Consider the following 21,320-nt stretch of genomic DNA (forward strand, 5'->3'; position numbering starts at 1 on the left):
TGCTGGTATTGCTGATTAATGTTTGCCAGACAACAAATCCAGTGCAGGCTCATAGAGTGAATGTCCCTTACACAGTGTCCTCACAAGCTGTGTAGTGAAAGCAGCTGATTAGCAGAGCAACAGCAGCTTCAGTCCTCTGTCTATATCTACACAGTAGGCCATCACATGTATACAGTATTGAGTTATAGATAACCGTTGTGATTCAAGTCTAAACTTGGATTGCAGTCCAGCAAAACTAGTACTGCTTAGTCTTGTTATTTGAAAAATCTATTGTTTTGTTTTTGTGAAAATTAGATAAAAATCTTAATAACTGAAAATCCACTGTGTGAAAAAGGATTTAAAGGATTAAAAAATGCCACTTGGATGATAACAAACACTTTAACTTTTGATTTTTAAGTAATAATGAAGATTCAAGATCCGAAGTTTATTTGTTTAGGTTTTCTCTTCACCTTTTATTTCTGGCATAGAAAGCAAGCATCCTCTAACTAACACAACTAAGCCTTGACTAAAGATCTCTGTGAGTTTGTTTTCTTGCAGCAGGAAACACATCAGCTTTTGGATAAATGAGGAAACTGATTGTGAAAATGAATTTCAAGTGATCACCTCTTCAGAAAAGAACTAGTGGGTTTTCCAATGAGTGTTGGTAAAAGCAGAAAACACTGACCCTTACAAAGAGGCTGTAAGTGATCACATCATGACTGATATAAGGGCTTAATGAGGTTGACCCACTTTCTTTCTAAAAAGAAATGTGTGTTGGATAACAGTGTCTCTGTTGTTTAACTTGAGGTTTAGTCAATTACAAACATCCCATCTGACCAGTGCCTTCGGGCAAGATCTAAGCTATCCTAACAACGTTAGTCCTGCAATACATTCATAACACCCACGCACCTGATTTGAACCTCTATCATTTCTATTTATACATTTCATTCAATAGCTGTTGTGTTAAATACAGAAAAAACATTGTATATAGTTAAGAGGTTGTTGAAATGGAACAGTGCTGTGCAGTACACAAGACTCAATTATCCATACACAATTCATTCCACTGTCTGTCTGCCATAGTAGACTCCTACTACTGGGTTGATTCTTCCTATTTAAGTGCATTTAGTTTCCCTTATTTCATACCCTCATATCCTCTATCAGCCATAAGGATGTCACAGTTCGCTTTATGCTGCTGGGAGGAGATTAAAAGCAAATCCGGGCGTAAGTCAGTTTAAACAATCAATTCATTTAAAAGAATTCAGGTATTTTAGGTGAAAATTCCCAATAATTGAAAACAATGAGCCTTAGATACAACTGCACCTCCAAAGTGTTTAAAAAGACCACAGCCTCATACATCTGTATATAATAACAGCTCTGACTTATTTGAAAAATAAATTTATACTGCGGCTAACACCTGTAAGTAAGTGAAATACAATTACACATTGTTGTTTGATTCATGTGTACATTGGCTAAATTGAGGTTGTTGTAAATGTGTTCATCTGTTGGAAAACTTAAACATTTCAATTTTAAGCTTTTAACTTTATGACAAATATACAGTACAGAGCTGTGTACCAATCATCAGCAATTGGCAGCACTACAGAAGAACATTTGTCTGGATAGGAAGGTCTGTTTCACAAAAACCGTGTTTCCTTGATTTCTCCACCCCACTCTGACAGGAAATGATGGAGGAGGAAGAAATGCAAGTTGGGGAAACAAGGATACAAATAAGAAATGGACCCTCATTCTCCCTTTCTTTGTCTCCCCAGGCTTATCTCGAACTTGTTTTACACTGGCAAAAGCTGTTGAGCCTGAACTATTAATGCAATAACTGACAATTATTGCTTTTCCCCAGATAATCACTTCCTCATTCCCCCTTATTAATAAAATGGTTTGATAATGACCATTTTACTATTTATCAAACAATGGATTTTGTCATGTCATAGAGTATGTTAGCCATTCGGTGTAAATGTCTATTTTTAGCCCAAAACAAACATCTGATGAGAAACAGTGGATGAAAAAGGAGATATTTGACAATGAGCAATTATGATGTCAAACACAAAACACGAAACCTTTTTACATGCATTATTTGTGCATCAATGAAAGACATGGCGCCTATCGAAAATGTTGAAAGACGGCTCTAACAGCAGTGAAAACACTGAAAATATGAGATGCAACATCAAATGGATATCTCTTTCTCAGATTAAATCGAAGGCAACTGGACTTGTATTTGTCTGTGGAAGACGTTTCGCCTCTTATCCAAGCGGCTTCATCAGTTCTTATGTATTGGTCTCTCTAGTCCGCACTAGTCTGACCAACATCAAATGGAAAATACTTCACCTGAAACAAAGTACTACAGCTGTTATAAGGAAAACACAATCTTGTACTACATTTAAATCAGATTTGGTTGAAATCCTAAGGAGCTAACACAGTATATTGTGCGCTCTCATTATCATTTAAGCAACAAAAAAAAAATATGCTGTGATTAAAAACATCACACCGTCCAACCCTACTTTCACCTTCACAGGATTTTGTGTAGAGTCACTGATCTAACATCAAACCCACCACATCACAATGTTATAACAACTTAAGACCCTCTTCCTGTTACACTGCCACTAGTTAAGCCCCGTTAGTACAAACAAACAGCGCTGACCACTCGGAGATTACTCTTCTGTGCCCCTCTCTGTTGCCACAGTACATGAAGGCATTGTGATGGCAGCTTCCTTGTTTGGAGAGCACAGAAAACAGGTCACTGCCATATTGCTGAGTCTTCTTTTTCCGTCATTTGTTTCGACACGATCCTTTAGCACATACTTGTAGTCCAGCCATGATCTCCCCACCCTATATTGTCGTGCATTTGAGTTGGCTTTGTTGAGGCAAAGGCTGTGATTTATTTTTCCAAGAAAAAAAAAGGTCTGTTAGTCTGTAATTTCTGACCGTGCTGAGTCAGGTGCTACACTGGATTTTTTTTTTTTTACCAGAATGGAGTAAGGCACAGACAGATGTTTGACTGTTAAGTACAGTACACAATGACTGTGTCATGAGGTAGCATGGAACAATTAAATCATTTTGGAACATTTTTGACCTCTCACTATTACGCTGATTATGGCCCAAAATACCAACTAATAAACAGTTACTACCTGCAAAATGTTGAATGTCAGGAACCGGTTTTTGACTGGACGAAAATGAAATCAAATTATCGAGGCAAGACACCATTGCATTGTTTTCTAATGATTTAAACAACACTGATGAGAATAAGGTTTTCAGCTTCAAGATGGCACATTAGCATTAGCAAGACTAGAAAACTGTAGCAGCTCATATGCTGCCAGTTTCATGCTCATTATTAGCAATTTCTCTATGGAGAAATAATTCTGATTATATTTAATACAATTTAAGATTAATGTGATTTAATGTATCTGAAGGATGTTTGATCTTAACAAGGCAACGATGAACTGAAAATAGATTTGAAATTATATTGAGCTCTAATAAAGGGTCATGGGTTTACACAGTCATAATTTTTAAGTAGCCCCATCTTGTAAGTCCATCAGCACCAGATGCACCAGTTCCAAAGATGTTATCAAACCAACCTTTTGCGTTGCCAATAAATGTTTATTGCCCTCAAACTACAGGCCATCATCTTTGACAGTACCTCTCATGCTGACATGGCAAGTGTTTTCATCAGTTCAGCAATTACGTTGTGCCCATGGTGCACCATTCCTGAGTATTTCCCATCCTTTCATCACCATGCCAACCAGCAAAACATAGGAAGCTGAAACAATGAACAGATGAGGGTCCGAATATCCTGGTTACTGTTATGATTTCATCTACAAACAACAAGATAGAGTGTTAATCATTTACTGTGCCTACATTCACAGCTGTCAGGCACAACTTGCACTTTGTGCTTTTTATACTATTCTCAACTTTAAACACATTTCACCCCACAATTTCTTGACATTTTCATGCAATTACTTATTTTATTTAATTTATTTTTTTGATCACTGGTGACATTACGAAAAGCAAAAGTCAAATGCACCGCTGCAGAGAAACCATATAATTGTGTTAAGCTTTCCAAGAGTCTGTCAGTCTGCTCTTGTTTCCTCTAACTCTGTCTGCCTGGAAGGACTCTTGGAAGTGATTAGGCAGGGAAACTCTACATGCACAGTTCACTAAGAAGTACATTTCCTGGAATCATTTTTATAGAAATGGAGATCTCATTTATTAAACTTGGTTAAAAAGAAATTATTATTCATCAAGTATCCACATAAATGAAGGTTGCTTGGTCTTTAGCAAACACCAACCAGACTTTTCTGCAGCATCTTACAGTACCAGTCAAATGTTTGGACACACTTTCCCGAGTGGTACTGGTACTATAGTTCACAGAGTGATTAGTTTGATGATGTCACGTCAATGTGTTGCATAATTGATGATCTTTAACAGTGCACCTTTCTTTCAGGTCTGATGCGCATTGTGCAGCTTGACCTGGATCTGAAATACAGGACCAACATCAGGGACCTCTTCCAAGAATTTGACCGGTTTCCTCCAGGAGCAGTAATAGGCATCACCAGAGAGATGCAGCCAGTCTACAGGTAGACAATATGCACACAAAACACCACACCATATTAAATTTAGACTAATTTATTTTAGATTTTTATCATTTCTTTCATACCACACAGAATGTAATTTAAATTTTTTTTACAGCAATACCAGTCTAAAAATGACAGAATCCCACAAGAGACGATAACACATTTTTGTCTGTATCAGTAAGCATGACCTGGACTCAGAGGGGAGGCAGAAAAATTATGGATGGATTAATTAGTAATTAATACATTTTTGATGAAATTTACACTATGTACAGTCCATTTTCCCATCACTTGTAGTGTACAGATGTATAAATCTCCTCACAGCCTGCTTATATTAGTCAAAATAAAGTTATGACTACCTTTTTTGTTGGAACTGGATTCAGTGCTTTTTAAGATTTCTCAAAACTGTGATACCAATTTGTGAGAGTCTTATAAAATACAGAAATTCTGGGTATGCAGTCTTTGATTGTCATCTGATACAGAGACAGCACTGAACCAGTCTACTACTTTGCCTTTGTCAGTTGTTGAGATGCACATGAATAACTGTGGACAGTTTATTGAGTCTCTTTTCATTTTGGTGCTGCGAGTGTCCATTCAATGTCAAGATGTTCTCTAGCTAAGATTGGATTAAGGGCCAGCATCTGTCAAGAGAAAAGTCCTGCTACTGGGCTTCGATTCTCAACTGGAGGACATGTTATCTGTGTGATGTGTCCAGCCAAAAGTCTGTGGACAACAGTTAGATTTTGGACTGTGGAGTGAATAAACTGATCCCTGGTCTTATGAAATGGACACACAGGTGTGTGATGTATTGATCTATACATTAGTGGCACATCCTGGAGTAGTTGTGGCTAGGGTTGAATATCGAGTACAGACTGAAATGTGTCCAGAGCACAGACTGTCAGAAACTGTCACATCCTGCAAACTGAATGCTGTATTTCCTCATTAAATTTGCTAATTTTGCTGAAGATGGTCAACTTCCCAGCACTAAAATATGAACTGATGAGGGCTTGGGGCTGTCTTCTTGTTTTGGTCACTCAGTCTGTCTTCCCTAACAGCTGGTCCTTGCTTAATTTTGCTTTAAACACTTGGTAATATAACCAAATTGTTTAGCTTGAAAATGTTTAAATACTAAACATATCTATTGTTTTTTTTCAATCCTGATATCACATATTTATGCAAGGTTTTGTTCAGAGCGGCTACGTGAGTAATATCTGTTTTTCCCTTTTTCTGTAATGGGTTAAAAGCCAACATGTTAATCTCACTGACTCATTGACCCCAGATTTTATTATCAGTTTTTGGGCCTCACTTGCATATTCACAGTTATTTTCTCTCACAGTTTCAATGCGAGAACGAACATCAGAAGTCTTGCATACAGACTCTGATTCACAAGCACTACAGCAGTGTTACCAGGCTGTAATTTTCCTACTACAAGCATAAATTAAAAAAAAATTGTAATGACACACATAACCATTCAGCCGCCTTCTGATAGTCCATGTATTTTCATGGTTAATGAAATGCTAGAATTGTAAATTATCCCATCAGACAGCATTAAACCACTGCAGAGGAAGAAAATGCAAAAGATGACTAAATTAAAATAGAACCAGTCAAACCTTAAACAGTGAAAACTATTGATGCATAAAACAAACAGAAATGTCTGTTTGTTGCATGCATTCATTTGAGGAATGTTGCAGTCCTCCTCGTCGCTGTCACTGCTGTGTAAGTTTAGTTATGCTCAAACGCTTTTTGCGATATTTTGAGTCTTGTTTCTGGCGTTTCCACTCACATTTTTATGCACAAATTGAAAAAAAATTGCTTTTTCATGTGGAGAGATTTAAAGTCTTGTTAGGAGCCTTTGATTTGTGAGAGTACACAATTTTCTCTCTCTGTTATTTGTATTTGGCAGTTAGTTTATCAAAAAACTAAAAAAAAAAACATTTATTTATGCAGAAATCCCACTCAGTTTAAGCAGTAACACCATATTATTAAATCTGTATAGGATCATGCTTTAGCTTTTGCATCATTTCCAGGAAGAAATTATTGAATATGCAACAGCAATTATAAGTAAATAAAAGCCCTTTGAACATGGACAGAGTATGCTTAAGTGTTGTTGATGTGCTGTTTTGCAGCCGGTCTGGACTTTGAATGAAACGTGAAACTCTGATGTGATCTGTTGTTTGTCCATTAATAATCAGTTAAATGTTAACATGGCACAAACATGAGGCAGCTATAAATCACAAACTGCTCTGAACCATCCCGTTTACCTGGCAGCATCGAGACAGTGCTGCAAGATAGTGATCCATGATAGCAGCCACGAAGTAACATGAAGCAAGATGGTGCAACACTGACAGTATGATGTGATGTTTTCATGACTAAGCTATTTTAAGTCCTTCATGGAAAATAAATAATTGAGGATTTGGCAGGATCTAAGCAGAGAGACGCCTCTTGTCAGGAAATGTTTTGTTCTCATCCTGTGAATAAAGATGCGCCTCCTGTCTCTTTGTCAGACCTGTCTGGAGTAAATAAACAATCTGCTCATCCTCTCAACTGACAAACTCTAGCAACACACTGATAGGATCCATATAGCCTTCCTTAACTGGCTGTATTATTTACCCTATATGTCAGGTTAATTGGAAACTTGACATCAGTTAAGTAAACTTATTGGCCCCACATTAACTTCAGGTTACAGCACCTCTTTGTGGCCCTGCGGAGCTTGAGATTTACTCTGTCTTCCTCTCATCCTCAGTCCTGCTCTCCACTTATAAAGGCCGCCTTCTCAGACCATTGTTTTGGTCCTTTATAAACACAACTCATAACTTATTCAACAATTACTGAAAGTTATAAAGTACTTGGTCAGGTTTGTATAATTGTCTGCCTAGTCTTTGAGTAGCAATGTCCTGATCTAAGTCGTTAACTTTTTAGCATGGCATTGCTGAATTTCATAAAGGCAGAGTTCTTGTACACGTGCTTGTGTTGAGACAACATTAAACACTAATGCAAGTCACTGAGAAGTATGGAATATAACTATGTTAAACGGGAAAAATGGTTTGTATCGTTGAGATAAACTTCTCCTCTTCTGTTATTACAGTAAATCTTTGCATATCAGTCTGGGAAGTTGTTGAGTAAGAAGTTTGGGAATCAGTACACATCGAATTTCCGTATTATCCTCTGACTTTAGCTTTCCCATCAGCCATTTCTTGCTGTTATATACTCTTTATCTGATCATGATAAAAAGATACACACAAACCACATTCATCCACCAAATTAAAAAAAAAAAAAAAACAGCTTAAAATTGTTAGTTCTTATTTGCAATTGTGTGTGTGTGTGTGTGTGTGTGTGTGTGTGTGTGTGTGTGTGTGTGTGTGTGCGTGCACGTAAACAAGGGACTCTGACTCTCAAGCTCTTTGTTCCTCAGCTGATTTTCCGTCCCTCTCCAAGACAGTAAAACAAACACGCCTGGTCCGTTTAGACTACTGCACTGTTTTCCACTCAGACACAGCATCAAAACAGGACATCACTGTATGTGTGTGTGTGTGTGTGTGTGTGTGTGATAGTAAGATTATGTGAGGCAAGGTCAGGTGGGAGTTTTCAAGCAGCAGCTGCTTACTGGGATAAACAGGCAGCCAGGTGGTTTCCTCTGGGTTTTTACCGTATGAATGAAACAATGAATCACGACATGATTCTAAATGGACTTAAAATTGAGGGGTTAACACTGAAGCTCTGGTGCAGTAGGAGACCTTGGTGTAGGTACAAAGTACTACATCTATTCAATAAGTGCAAGGAGAATTTATCAACTAATCGCTGCAGGTTTAAATTGAATATTTGAAGGCTTTAAGTTTTCAACGACTGGTAACACTGTCAAGTGTGATATAAGCGCATTCACATCACATGACTGATGATATCTCAGTTACCTCGATAGGGAATGTTGTGACTGTAATGGCACCATAAATTGTTATCCTTAAATGTTTGAATATAATATGGTATCTGCCTCATGATTTTGTTGACGTGGTTGTACGTGAGACAGTAAAGCTTAGTCTGCGGAACTGTTGGTAATGTCAGGTTTCTGGGAAGTAGTTTTAGAAGTGGAGCCCTAGTTTTCCTGGCAGACTTCAGTTGGCACCAACATCTCTAAACAGATCTGTATCTCTGCCCTGCCATTGCACTGGCTCAATGGTTTACTAACCCTGGGAATCCCCTGCTAATGTTGTTCCTGTGAGCCCAGACACACTTATTTAAAACAAACGGCAGCGTAGCAGGAGGTCGTGCGCCTTAGCATGAACAGCCTCACTAGTTGGAATTTAAGGGATGTCAACAAAGCTTTCTCACCACCCGTCACAACTGTTTCCCCGTCTTTGTAGACCAGCATGTGTGTGGAAATGTCTTTGTCTTTAGATACCATGTTATGAAGAACATCTCTTTGTACTGGTGTATTTGAGTTTTCAGGGTTTTGAGGCACATTCCAGGGCCAGGAATTGATTCTTCTTCTTTTCAAAGGAAATCAAAAAGTGTTGACAGCAGTGTGGATTTACGTCACTGGGACTCTCAAGGATATTGCTATCCATCCAGTCAGTGGAGGCTTTACTGTGATATTATAATTCAAGGAACAACACATCTTTTGTGGGGGGGATTTTTTGCCTGAACTTTGGTGACTTGTCATGTCAGGTGTAGTTTCTGGATACAAATCCAAGAATTTCATATAAAATGAAACACGTATTGACAGGGGTTGGGGTTATTGGCATATTTAAATTTTTGTCCCCCCTAAAAATTATGATCCAGAAAAGTGGGCGTTGTATTATATTCAGGATCAGACAATTACTTGGAAAGAAAATTAATTCCTAATTAGTAAAAACGAGTAGAAAGCCCAATATGTTTACAGCAAAATAAAAACCAGGAACTGAATCATCAGTCAAGGGAAAAAAATATTGGAATTTCATTATAGGGAACTCAAAAAAAAAAAGTGAATAATTATGACGACCAAAGAAACAGATTTGACAGGATAAATGTGGGAATTACATTATGCTTCAATGGACGTTCATTTTTCACTTTACAAGAGAAACGACTTCTTGGACTAATAGTATCGGGGGAAGACAAATTATAATCAAGGTTTCCTATTATTTGGCGCTATACCGTAGCCAGGTGGAAATTCACTGAAGAATAAGGAAAATTCATCTTTGCAGCTGCACTGAATCCCAAAACAAACCGACATGGTGTAGCAGATATACTACTTTAAATTTAAATTTGCATTCGCTGGAAATTAGGACACCACCTTCTATTGAAGGAAAAGAAAGCACTATCCGACATCAAGTCTTATCACAGACAGCAGAAGTTTAGCCTACTTTTGGTGTGTTGTCTAGGGGCCGACCCCTTTCAGTTGGCTCCAAAGTGGTACAGTTGGTGCTGATCTAATTCACAGCTCCCCAGCGAGGCAGCACTCCCGCAGACACGGTGGTTGTCAAGCAACGAGAATCTGATAGTGGAGCTGCTCAGCTGATTTGATGACATCACTCCAGGATGGATGGAGTTCAGGCTGATGAGTGCTCTTGCAAGCAGGCAGAAGTTGTCAGATGATGCGACCTCTGCTAGTTTCTTGGTACGCTGTGGTTATAATTGGATAGGCTCTGTTACACTCACCTTCTTTTACTAGACTCGTTAAATAGTGAAAGTGATACCATTGGCCTGATAACAAAACTTCCAAAATACTATCAAAGTGAGAATTGCTGAAGTGCAAAAATATAAAAACTTTGGCTCATTCTGTTTGGTATTGAGTTTTAAACTGACATGTACATGCAGCTTAACAAAGAATTTAAACTTAAAAAAAAGAAAGAAAAAAAACCCTTGCAGGAATGATGGTCTAGATGAGGTGAAATAAGACCGTAGAAGAGGCTTGGTGAGTAGTTACAAGAGGGACAGAAAGCTAGAACTGAAGAAGAGCCAAAAGTAAAGCAAAACAAAGGTAGAACTGCAAAAAAGAACAGACTTAACATACCAACGATATCAAAGTGTAAAAAGTATCAAAGAGTGCTTAAGTGAAGGATGCTTTATATCAGCTGGGTATTCCGGGTGGAGAACCAGCCTTTCACGCCCGAACTGTAACTTTCCTCCAATGAGTGGTTACATAACTAAAATTGTATGTAACAGTGGATTATTTGGATTGTGTGTGTGTGTGGACTTCCGCCTGAATACACACTAACCAATGGGGACTCGATTCACTGCTGGGACAAAAATTTTAGTCCTCACGGGTAGAGACTGCTGACATCCTGGAAAAACCCGCCCCCTGGTGAAACATCCCAGCGCTTTTAATAGTTTTTTTTTAGGGTTAAAATTTAAGGTGAGGGTTAGGATTAGGCATTTATTCGTGACAGTTAAGGTAAGGGGCTAGGGAATGCATTATGTAAACGAGTGAACCCCACGGGGATAGTGAAACAAGTTTGCCTGTGTGTGTGAAAAGAATAGAGAGAGAGCGAGAGAGGAAGCTTGGCAATGATTATGTGTTTAATTGATGATGATTCTTTGTAAAACATAGTATATAATGAACAAAAATATCAGTCTCCATCTTCTGTTCCATGAGCGTTTTCACCGAATCCTTTCTTTTCCTTGAGAGTCACAACCCATAAGGTGATAAAGAAATGTAATCTCCCTTGTTACATTTTCTCTCATGTCACAACAGGAGAATGGTTCTTCCTTCTTCTGTTCTATGTTAATCCTGAAACTTTAATTATACGGTGACAGGTTCATTTGGAAAGTCCTGAGCATGTCTGAAAAGTTTTATTGTGGAAGGTGAGAAGGCGTCTGGTGGGTCAAGGGAGCCTGCAAAGCTTTATTCAAAACCCACTGCTTTATTTCCTAGTGGAATTAATAAAAAGGTGATGTGTCCTCGCTACAGTGGTAACACTGTCAGTGTATAAAGTCTTTTATTTTGATGATAATCCAGCAAGAGTAAATATTTGAGAAACAAATCCACTACCAGCTTGTTAGCCCAGTGAGGTGGCTTGTTAGCCCATAGCCAGCGGCCAATGGACTTATTTATAATCAAATTTTTGAAACTTTGTATTATCGTGGCATTGTGTGCATCCTCTCCACTGGAGTGTTTTCCTGTGTTGAGTGGAGAGGGCTCTCAACTCCCACTCTGTTTTGGTGCTAATGGACAGAGCATTATGCAGGAGAACGCCTCCTCCCACCAGCCACATTCAGAGCACATCCTGCCACTGAAAAGTTCATTATTGGAAAAAAATGCCCCATGCCTGTTCTCTGCAGCTGCATTTGTAATGTTTAAAACCCAGGAGACAAGACCCACTTACATAAGTGTCACAGCCAGAGCCACAGACACAGTGAGAGACATTGGCCAGAAACAAGTCACTTTCTTTATGCTTTGTGTGTCGAGTCTCCACTGTGTGATACATCCCACATATTCCCAGTTTTTGTTCTAAGGTGGAAACAAATGTAGAAAGTGTAATATTATTTTATCCCGTGGTTACATTTCTTAGTGGTTTCAGTCAGATGGTTGTGAGTCATGTAGCAATCTCACTGTGATATCCTTGTCTGCCTATGCGCTGATCTTTTTGAGGTTTTGCAACTAATAAATAAAATATTTATATTGCAAAACAGCAGCACAATCATAATTCCCTAACTCATTGGAAAGTAAGTGTTAAAGGCTTGAATAAACCTAGATTTATATTGTATGCAATAAATGAATTCAACCATGCCTTTTATGATTCTGCAAGTTTGGATTTTAAATCTGCAGCAGCACCATAGGCTTTCTTGTGAAGGCTTCTCTTTTCAGTCAAGGCTGGAAATCTCTTAAAAATATCTTCATCATGTTGCCAAACTACTCTGTGATGAAAAGGACCAGACATTTCATTGGTGTAGCCCAGAACCAGATCCCCCTCTGTCAGAGAGAGTGTTTACGCAGCTTTCAGAGTCAGACTGTGTCTTGTCCTGAAAACAGTGGAGGACACATTTGGATGGGATGGCAGCACAGAATGTCCCTGTCACCTGCTAATGCTTTTCATTCTTTCGTGAGTGAGAAAGAGACACTTTACTTGAAAGCTTGGCAGTGAAAATTAGAGGCAGGAGACCATGGAGCTGTGAACAGGAGAAGAAGGCACTCGTAGGAGCGGTGATCTAAGCTACAGGAAGAGGTTACATGTGTAGTTTGACTTAGTCTACTTTGAATGTTCTGGTACAAAGGAACAGAAAAAACTGAAGTCATTGTGACAGAGAACAGAGCTGCAGTCTGTACATGACACTCAAATCTCACAACTTCTCAAAGGCAAAAGTGACTGGTTTTATTGAGAACTTAGGCAAGAGAAACTATGACACAGCATAGAGTATATATTATATAGGTTATTATGTAATGTTGGCCAAACTCTTTCCAGTCTTTTTTTTTTGTCCCTCAAAAATGAGCATGAAAACAACACAAAGCTATGTGATACCATATGTTAGAGGGGTGTAGTTAGTTAATTATTGAGAGAAGAAGTAATTTTGTACTAAAAACTGCATAACTACCGAAGATACCACTTAATTGACTAACGCAGACTGCTGACGCCTCACGAGTTAACATGGGAGTATATTTTTCTACTTAACAAGGACTGTGAATTTTGTCCCCATCACTGTTAACACCGCATTATCTGTCACGTCTCATTACCAGTATGGTGTCAGTCGTATATCATGGCCGCCATGACATTGAAGAAAATGCAGTTTGAATCACTTAGTACATTCTTATGTCATAACAGCAGATTGGAAAAGTCTATGTAAATGTTCCTCACTGACTGTGCTCACCCTGAATATGTCTGCGGGCATGTACACCCAGTATATGTCTTAAAGATGATAAATACTCCCACAGGGGCCACAAGTCCCCAGCTACTCACCCAACAGACTGTATAAAGCTGTGTGGACGAGCTACAGCTGCTGAATATAGGTCAGTAATAATATCAAAGTGTGACTCAGAGAATCCACTGCTCCCACTAGATTTGATCAAACTGCACAGAAAGAGAGAGAGAGAGAGAAAGAGGTATCCTCTGCTATAACCAGCATAATTATCCTACGTAATTTTCCCACGTGTTTATCGGCACCATGAGAGCCGGCAGAACTCAGATGATTGTAAAATTTCTTTTTTTTTTCCTGCCCTTGTCTGTCTTCTATCCCCTTGTGTTTTAATGAGTACAGTTGGCCAGTACTAGGAATAATCTCAGTTCTTTGGAGTGTGTGCGTGTACACATGCATGTGAGAAGGTAGATTCTTATTTATCCTCGTGTTCGGAAGGAAGGAAACATCACTGCACCAGCTGTTAGTCAAAATATAGAAAAGAGCACTTTGTACTTTCTTGAAGTAAAAAGTCACTTCAATATCCCAAAAAATAAAAATAGTACAGGCACAACTTAGAAACCACTCGTCCCAGAAGACTTGATAAAAGTATAAAAACCATAGCAACATGAACACAGTGAGTAAACGTCAGATGTAGATGTGATACTGTTTTTTTCCCCGTTTCTCATTTGTTACATTTTCATCTGTTCTTCCTGAGGGATAAGATAAATAACACATACTGAACATCAGGGGTTGAACATCAATCAACAACTCGGTGCATAAAAGTGAGGCTATTCATTTTTTCCTATGCAGCAGGACCGCTCCAGCTTTGGTCAAATGAATTGGCCCTTTACCCAAATCTCCCTTCCCTCTTTGGCTTTCTCCCAAGTGTAGCTCCTTTACTGTCACTCAGTATTCTTTGCTTGTCCCAGTTTAGAAACTTTTCTGTTTTACAGACGCCTTGAGTATATTCTATTAATGCCATTGCATCACCTCTTTGCAGTCCAGCTGTTTAGAGATGGAAGAAGTGTGGGATGAATAGCAAATACAACTAGAAAATTCCAGGGAAATTTTGAGTGCCACGGGGGCTACTGCCGGGATGAGTACATGATTTATTTCCAGTGTTCAAAAGTCACCCTGATCATATTCTGGTTTTGAGAAATGTCTTGATATAAAAGACTCTGATATAAAACAATGTAACATCCCTCCACCATGTATTATGTGGGAAATATCTCATATTCTGTGTTGTTTTTTTTAATAAAACAAGAGGCAACATGTCTTCAAACTGGCATTTAAAGGGTTAAAATCCTGAAAACTAAAACATTTGGTAGGTTTGAGCAGAACTGAAGTGGTTTAAGAGATGTATGCAAAAAAAAAAGCAGAAAAGAATATTGATATATGATGATTTTATATCATTTTCTTTGTGTGTCCTTTTTTGGACGCGAGGAACCCCAGAGGGTACAAAATGTGTTACCAGTGTATAATAGACCTGTAACAGTAACTGACATTAGATTTTAAAAATATGTCAAAAAAGACACTTTCTTGCAGAAATCCATACCTTCAGATGTAACACAGCCAAAATGATCAGCAAATCAAAAAAGAAAAGTGAAGAAAATGTCCAAAAAAGGACAGAGGGACCCCTGAGGGTTAATAAATCCCATGAACCGCTATTTAAATTACCACTATTATGTTTTTTTTCTGTGCTAAATTTAACATTACTGGGGAGGAGAGCAACGCGACTAGAAGTGACAGCGAGAGAGGGCTAGTAGCTTCTCCTCTCCTCTGTCTCAGCGGAGACCGTCACAACTTCATTCACTCTTTTAACAAAACAAAACAAAAAAGCTACGAAGGAATCAGTAAATGGACTTACATATTTAAGACCTAACTAAATGTAATTTAAGACCTAACATGCGGCTAATGTAAAGCTAGCAGAGCTTGGAGAGTTGGTTATCTGGTTGCTAGGCGCACGCACGCACGCACGCACGCACACAGGTCAGGAGCTTCCGTTGCCATGGCAATGTGAAAATCTGCCCAGAATTTGGCTTCTACATAGCTTCAAAACAACTGCAAATTATGAGAAAACCGTTACTTCTTTTCAAAAACTGAAAAGACAGTGCCAGGCACTGAAGCCAGAAGTTTCTACAGTCTCTATTTTATTCAGATATTCCTTAAAATGAGTGAGTAAGCTCAGTGCGAAGACAGAGAGAGATTCTTTTGAAAAAAAAAGACGATTACATTAAGTGTCAATGAGAGTGAGACAGGTATTGCTGCCGGACTCGGCACCCCCGTTTAAATTTTGTGCAGACCCTGCCTGTCAAAGTTACATTTTATGAATCCCAACAACTATGTCTACATTTTCAGAAAGAATTATTTGTTTCCTTTTTACGGTTTGGCCGCGAGCTCGAGTTAAAAATAAAAATAAAGGTTATTTTTTACTGCTTCACGCACTCTAGCCAACTGACGCTTTCACTCTAACTTTGAAGAAAAAGTGATTTGCACTCCTCCTTTGAGTGCTCACAGTTTGAAAAGTTTACATGTTATGTAAAAACAGTTCCTGTCTTTTTGAGAGAGCAGAAGTTTTCCTCCGTCTTATAGTTTGAATCACATTTCTACGTGCAGGTATGAGAGAGCTGGGTGACTCAGAAAAAAGGTGCAATTTTGTAGAAAAAAGGTGGGTTTCTAAAGAAAATTCCAATGCATTTCTAATGCATTATTTATTCCCAGTTTTTTGGGAATAACTTTGGGAAAAATTGGAATTTTAACACCAAAAGTCATAGCACCCCTTTCGGGATCAAGACGCACGTTTTGATGTATATATTACCGGGGTTTTCTCAAAGCTGCGGGACGAGTTATGCGCCGAAATTTGGCGGAAGAATAATAAACCCGAAACAGAATATTAATAGATGCCTCGGAGCTGAGCACCCGTGGCACTAAATACTGGAATAATGTAGTATATTTTATGTCAGGACTGCAACTTAACCAGATCAAATTGCTGGATAGATTTGCTGACAGGCATGTTAGTCAAGTGTGTCAAAAATAGTGACCTTTTACACTATGCATAATATAAAGAAAGTACTATACTATACTGTATATTACACAAGGCTAAAACTTTCCTTGCCTAGGAAACCTCTGGAAATAAGATGACTTTAAGAAGACCTACAAAGAGGTCTTACTTGTGTGCACATACATCAAACCTGTGCATACAAATGTTTGTTGAATGAAGCTCTGTGTGTCATTTAGCTACTCCAGAGTTGGTATATTGGCAGAACAGGGTGCTGAGTTGGCACAAGCCTTTGACAGTCCTGGACCAACTCTCTTCCTGTTTTTGGCCACAGTGTTGTTTGTTCAGCAAATGACTGAAACAGAGATGCCCCTCACTTTTCTAAATGCACAGCAGCCCAAACCTACATGAGTGAGATATTTCACTGCTGGTGCACAGATTCGTGACTGTGCACAGATTCAGGAAGGTATTGTTTTTAATCACTCAACCAAAAAGTGATTGTGTTTTACAGAGGGAAATGTGTGTCACAGATGGTTTGTGACTTTTCTGCATCTTGTAGTTATGATATAATTTTTTAATCACCTGAAAGAGTTTTGTTTTGCACAGGTTTGGGTGTCATTAATGGGCATAGACAAAAGTAATCCTGCAGGCACCAGAAAGTTGCACAGTAAAAATTCTTTTGCAAAATCTGTAGAGTGGGAAGCTCAGTGAGGCGAGCGCTTGGTAACATTGACTCTTGTTTCTCAAACTGGCTGCCAAACATGCCTCTCTTATGGAACAGTTAATACTCCAGAAGAGCAGGGTTATATAAAATAGGATTCTGCGACAAAACTAATATGATGACTTCTCCTTTTGTGACTCCAGTTGTTTGTCAAATTGACTTTCCCTTTGCATGGCAAATCTACAATTTGATTTATTCATTTGAACTGATTTCATTTAAAAAAAAAAAAAAAATGTCTGTCTTAATTACTGGTGTCATTGTGACACCAAATATAGACTAGAAGGTAAAATATTTTCATAATTCATTGTCATCATGTGAACCACTTCCACAGTTTGCCGATTGGCCCTGCCAACGAACTCACAGTCATGTTGACTAAGCTTCTGCTAACACCTCTTTCCCTCTTTCTGCAGACACACCTTTTGGCAGTATCGTAAGGAGAACCCTCAGACCAGAGTAGGTGAACCTCCTCCTGATGGTCTCCCAGGCTTCAACAGTGGCGTGATGTTACTGGACCTGGGAGCGATGAGGGCCTCAGCTCTCTACAACCAGCTGTTGAAGCCCAGCAACGTGGCCAAACTGGCCGACCAGTACCGCTTCAGGGGCCACCTCGGTGACCAGGACTTCTTCACCATGATCGGCATGGAGCATCCTGAACTGTTTTATTCCCTGGCCTGTGGCTGGAACAGGCAGCTGTGCACCTGGTGGAGGGACCACGGATACGGAGACGTGTTTCAGCTGTATTATCGCTGTGATGGACCTGTTTATATCTACCATGGGAACTGTAACTCCCCTATACCAGATGACTGATGTATGTGCTGCACTGATGCTGCAGCCGAGTCTATCATGTCTGCAGTATAGCTTAAGGGAATTATTTATCCTGCTTGTTGGGAGGATTGTGACTTTTAAGGCAGTTTTCCTTTCTTGACCCTGGAGCCATGGTCACAGACTCAGTCCCCTGCTGGTCAGTGGGGCTACTGAAGGGCCCTCCCACACAAGTTCATCGGTGGTATTTTAGAATAAGAAAACAGCTCTGCGGTACAGCAATGCAAGCAGATGCATTAGCATTTGTTCAGGTACGGAAATTATGAAATATGATCAGTGAGGTTCAGTTTGAGTCACAGATCCATTCATTTGAATGCTTATCAAATAATACTGCAGAAGAGTTTACATCATTATCAGGAAGGATTTTACTGCCCTTGAAAACTATCAAGGTAGTAATCCTTTCATTTTATCACAAAGATCACAGCATGATGTTCAAATGAATGTGGGGGGTTTTTCAATGGGAATGCAGCCTAATGCATCATGCAGTCAATGCCATTATTCCTTTCATTTGCTTATATTTTAATTGACTTCAATAAATGTTGGTAATTGTTTTAAGGGGAATCTCAAAGACCACTGTATTTAATGAGGAATTCATGTCGCCAATAGAGCTGCATTGATCAGATCAACACAAAACTAACCAGCAACTATTATGATTCTCAAATATTACTTGCTGGTTGCAGCTTCTAAATTGTGAGAATATTATGCGGTTATGTGTCATATTATAAATAATAAAAAAATTAAATATCTTTGAGTTTTGGACTGTTGATAAAACAAGACATTTGAGGACGATTCTTGGGCTTCAGGAAATTATTCAGCATTTTTCACTCTTTTCTGACGTTTTATGCACAAAAGTGATTAAACATTAAATCAAAACAAGAAGATTAATTGATAATTAAAATAATTGTAAGTTGTCACCCTAATTTATAACAAATGTGGAAATATGTGCAAGAGATATATATTGAACTACTGTGTTAATTGCCACTGATAAACAAGAGTCCTGTACTTTTTTTCCACTTCCCTCCTACTGCTCTCTCTGGTTCCCTGCACCTCAAGCTTTCCAGCAGTAGCACAGGTTAAACCTGCGTCAACTTATCTTCATGCAACACCACACCAGGTGAGGGCTAATCTGGTGCCATTTATTTTCCACCTCTGTGACTTGTGGAGGAAAGGGAGGGGTATGTTTAACACCAGTAGACTCCCTCTTTCCGGAGCCACGTGGGCGCAGGACATAACACACTTCCACAGTGCCTTTCAAACACATCTTTCTGTAGGTTGGAATAGATAGGGAGAGGAAAAAAAAAAATCACATCAAAGGGTGTTAGTGCTCCCTGCACTGCAGTTTAGCTGAGGCCGAACACACAGGTTTCAGAGGTGCTGCGTCCAAGAGCATGACTGCAGACACTGACCCACTTTTGAGTGTTCTTGCTGTGCTCACTCGATAAGTACCCAGTTTCAAAGAAATGTCAACACTCAATATTCATCAGTCAGGAAATTGTCTGAGGAGATGCACAATTAAGCACACACATGCACATGGTGAGAGTGACGAAGCTGAATGCCCCACACCATCGATGGAGTCAAAGAAAGGCTACTCACGACACTTGAGAATAAACATTACTCCAAATCAATAAGCTTCCCTTTGATTCACCCTTCAACCCAGTATTTGCTCTGCCTCTTTCAGAACCATACTCTTTAAAGTATTAAGAAGTATTCTGTTTGAGTGAATACTGAAACACAGCTTCTATTCTGAATTCTTGACTGCACTTTACAACTTCAAAACACAAGCTTTATCATCAAGGGTTTTGTTGACTAGACGATTGTTGCATTTATTCTACTGGATTTAAAATGAAATGTTCCTCACTCTACCAGTTTTGTACATTTTGCCTGATTAACTATACATAATAGTAATCTGCATAGAATAACTAAAACATTGCACAGAATAAATATGTATCTGTTCTTGAAGGAAAGCAGTGTGCAAACGTAAACATTGTGGAAAGGACTGAGTTTGTCTAATCTTGAATGAAAAAGCAGACTTTCAAATCTCCCACTGTCAGAGCTTCGTCCACAGCAACAATGAGTTTACAAAACAGCCTCCGCTCAAAATCGCACCATCACTTTGACAAAAAAATGTAAAACTAAAAAGTGCAATAAGATGTTCAATGTGATAGATTACTGTTAATACCAGAAATATACCTGTTGCATGGGTTGGCAGTGAGGGCTTAAACATGGAAAACCTCTTGTATCATCCTTTAAAAATCATCTTTTGTCTGTCTATCTGTTTTTCCCTGTGTCCCGTACACATCCATCACGTTTTATGTGTTATTCTTGCCCGTTTTCAAACACACAAACTCTTGTGTATAAAATGGGTTAATGAAAATAGGTGGAGATTTAAGATGGAGGGCAACATGATTGATGTGGTGTAACTTAATAAATGTTACAAAGGTAGTATCTTTATATTTACTGTATTGACCCAGGTTCACCCTCTCACACCAACAGCAAACACATTTTGTCACAGCAGTGTTGGTGTGAAAAGGTAAATGACCGTTCTCTATGTATGAATGTGCAATGATATTTTTAAAGGGCTAATAAATGTAAATAAATAAACGGTCCACTTCTTTCTTAGACAGATTAGAAAGCTGTGTTAAAGACTCAATGTGATGTGATTGTTTCATGACAAAAGCAAATGTGAAAGTAGCTTTACATGATCTTTTCATAGACGAGCTTCCTGTGACAGAAATACAGCAATTCTGTGACCTTTGTGTGTTCAGCTTTCCTAAATCAATTATATGACCTATTTTTTTTTTTTTTTTTTTTTTTTACGATGTTTTATGGAAAATAAAAATGAAAACGGAAGTTCTTATTCTCTGTTCTTGTTTCAGTTGTTAAATAGCTCACTTGAGAGATGATCTTTTTGTTTTTGCGTGTGTAGGAGGGAGAGCGGACAACACTCCCGTCCTCATGAAAAACAGGATGCTTTTAGTCACTGAAGGGTTAGAAGGAGATGGTGAAAAAGAAATCAATGTATGTTAATAGGCCACCTTCACGTTTCTCATTATACAAACCTGTGGCCATGTTCTTGTTTGTCTGCCACAAGCTAGACATGACCTATTTCTGTCACTCAAAATTGTCAAGGCAGGCAGCTGACACTTCATACACAGAAAAACAGCATCAATCAGCCTTGACCCCTGAATGTGCTGACACGAAAATGACCCAATTTACAGCTGCAACTAAAGTGCATCTTTTATCAAGATGAGCCAGAATATAGTGATAATTTCTTTGTCTGCGATGAAATGCGATTAATCTTTCGAGAGAAGCCTTAGTCCTTTGTTGGTTCACATGTCCATGTAACATTTACGTTCTTTTCAATTATGTTTTCTTGTAGACAATACTTTAGGTGAGGGGAGGCCAGGTCTTAGCATTTCTA

The 21,320-nt window shown here is 38.7% G+C and overlaps 1 protein-coding gene across 1 annotated transcript in view; it reads left to right on the forward strand.

Annotated features, from left to right (window-relative positions):
• The window catches only part of xxylt1 (xyloside xylosyltransferase 1), a 30,815-nt gene extending 12,170 nt beyond the window's left edge, over nucleotides 1-18,645 (forward strand). Inside the window, exons 4-5 of the mRNA XM_056379343.1 lie at nucleotides 4,430-4,562; nucleotides 17,488-18,645. Coding sequence (XP_056235318.1) covers nucleotides 4,430-4,562; nucleotides 17,488-17,884 — 530 coding nt within the window. The 3' untranslated portion in view covers nucleotides 17,885-18,645. The remainder of the gene's footprint in view (nucleotides 1-4,429; nucleotides 4,563-17,487) is intronic.
• Nucleotides 18,646-21,320: the final 2,675 nt, after the last annotated feature.

Source organism: Seriola aureovittata, chromosome 6 (assembly GCF_021018895.1).
Source record: "Seriola aureovittata isolate HTS-2021-v1 ecotype China chromosome 6, ASM2101889v1, whole genome shotgun sequence".
Lineage (NCBI taxonomy): Eukaryota > Metazoa > Chordata > Actinopteri > Carangiformes > Carangidae > Seriola > Seriola aureovittata.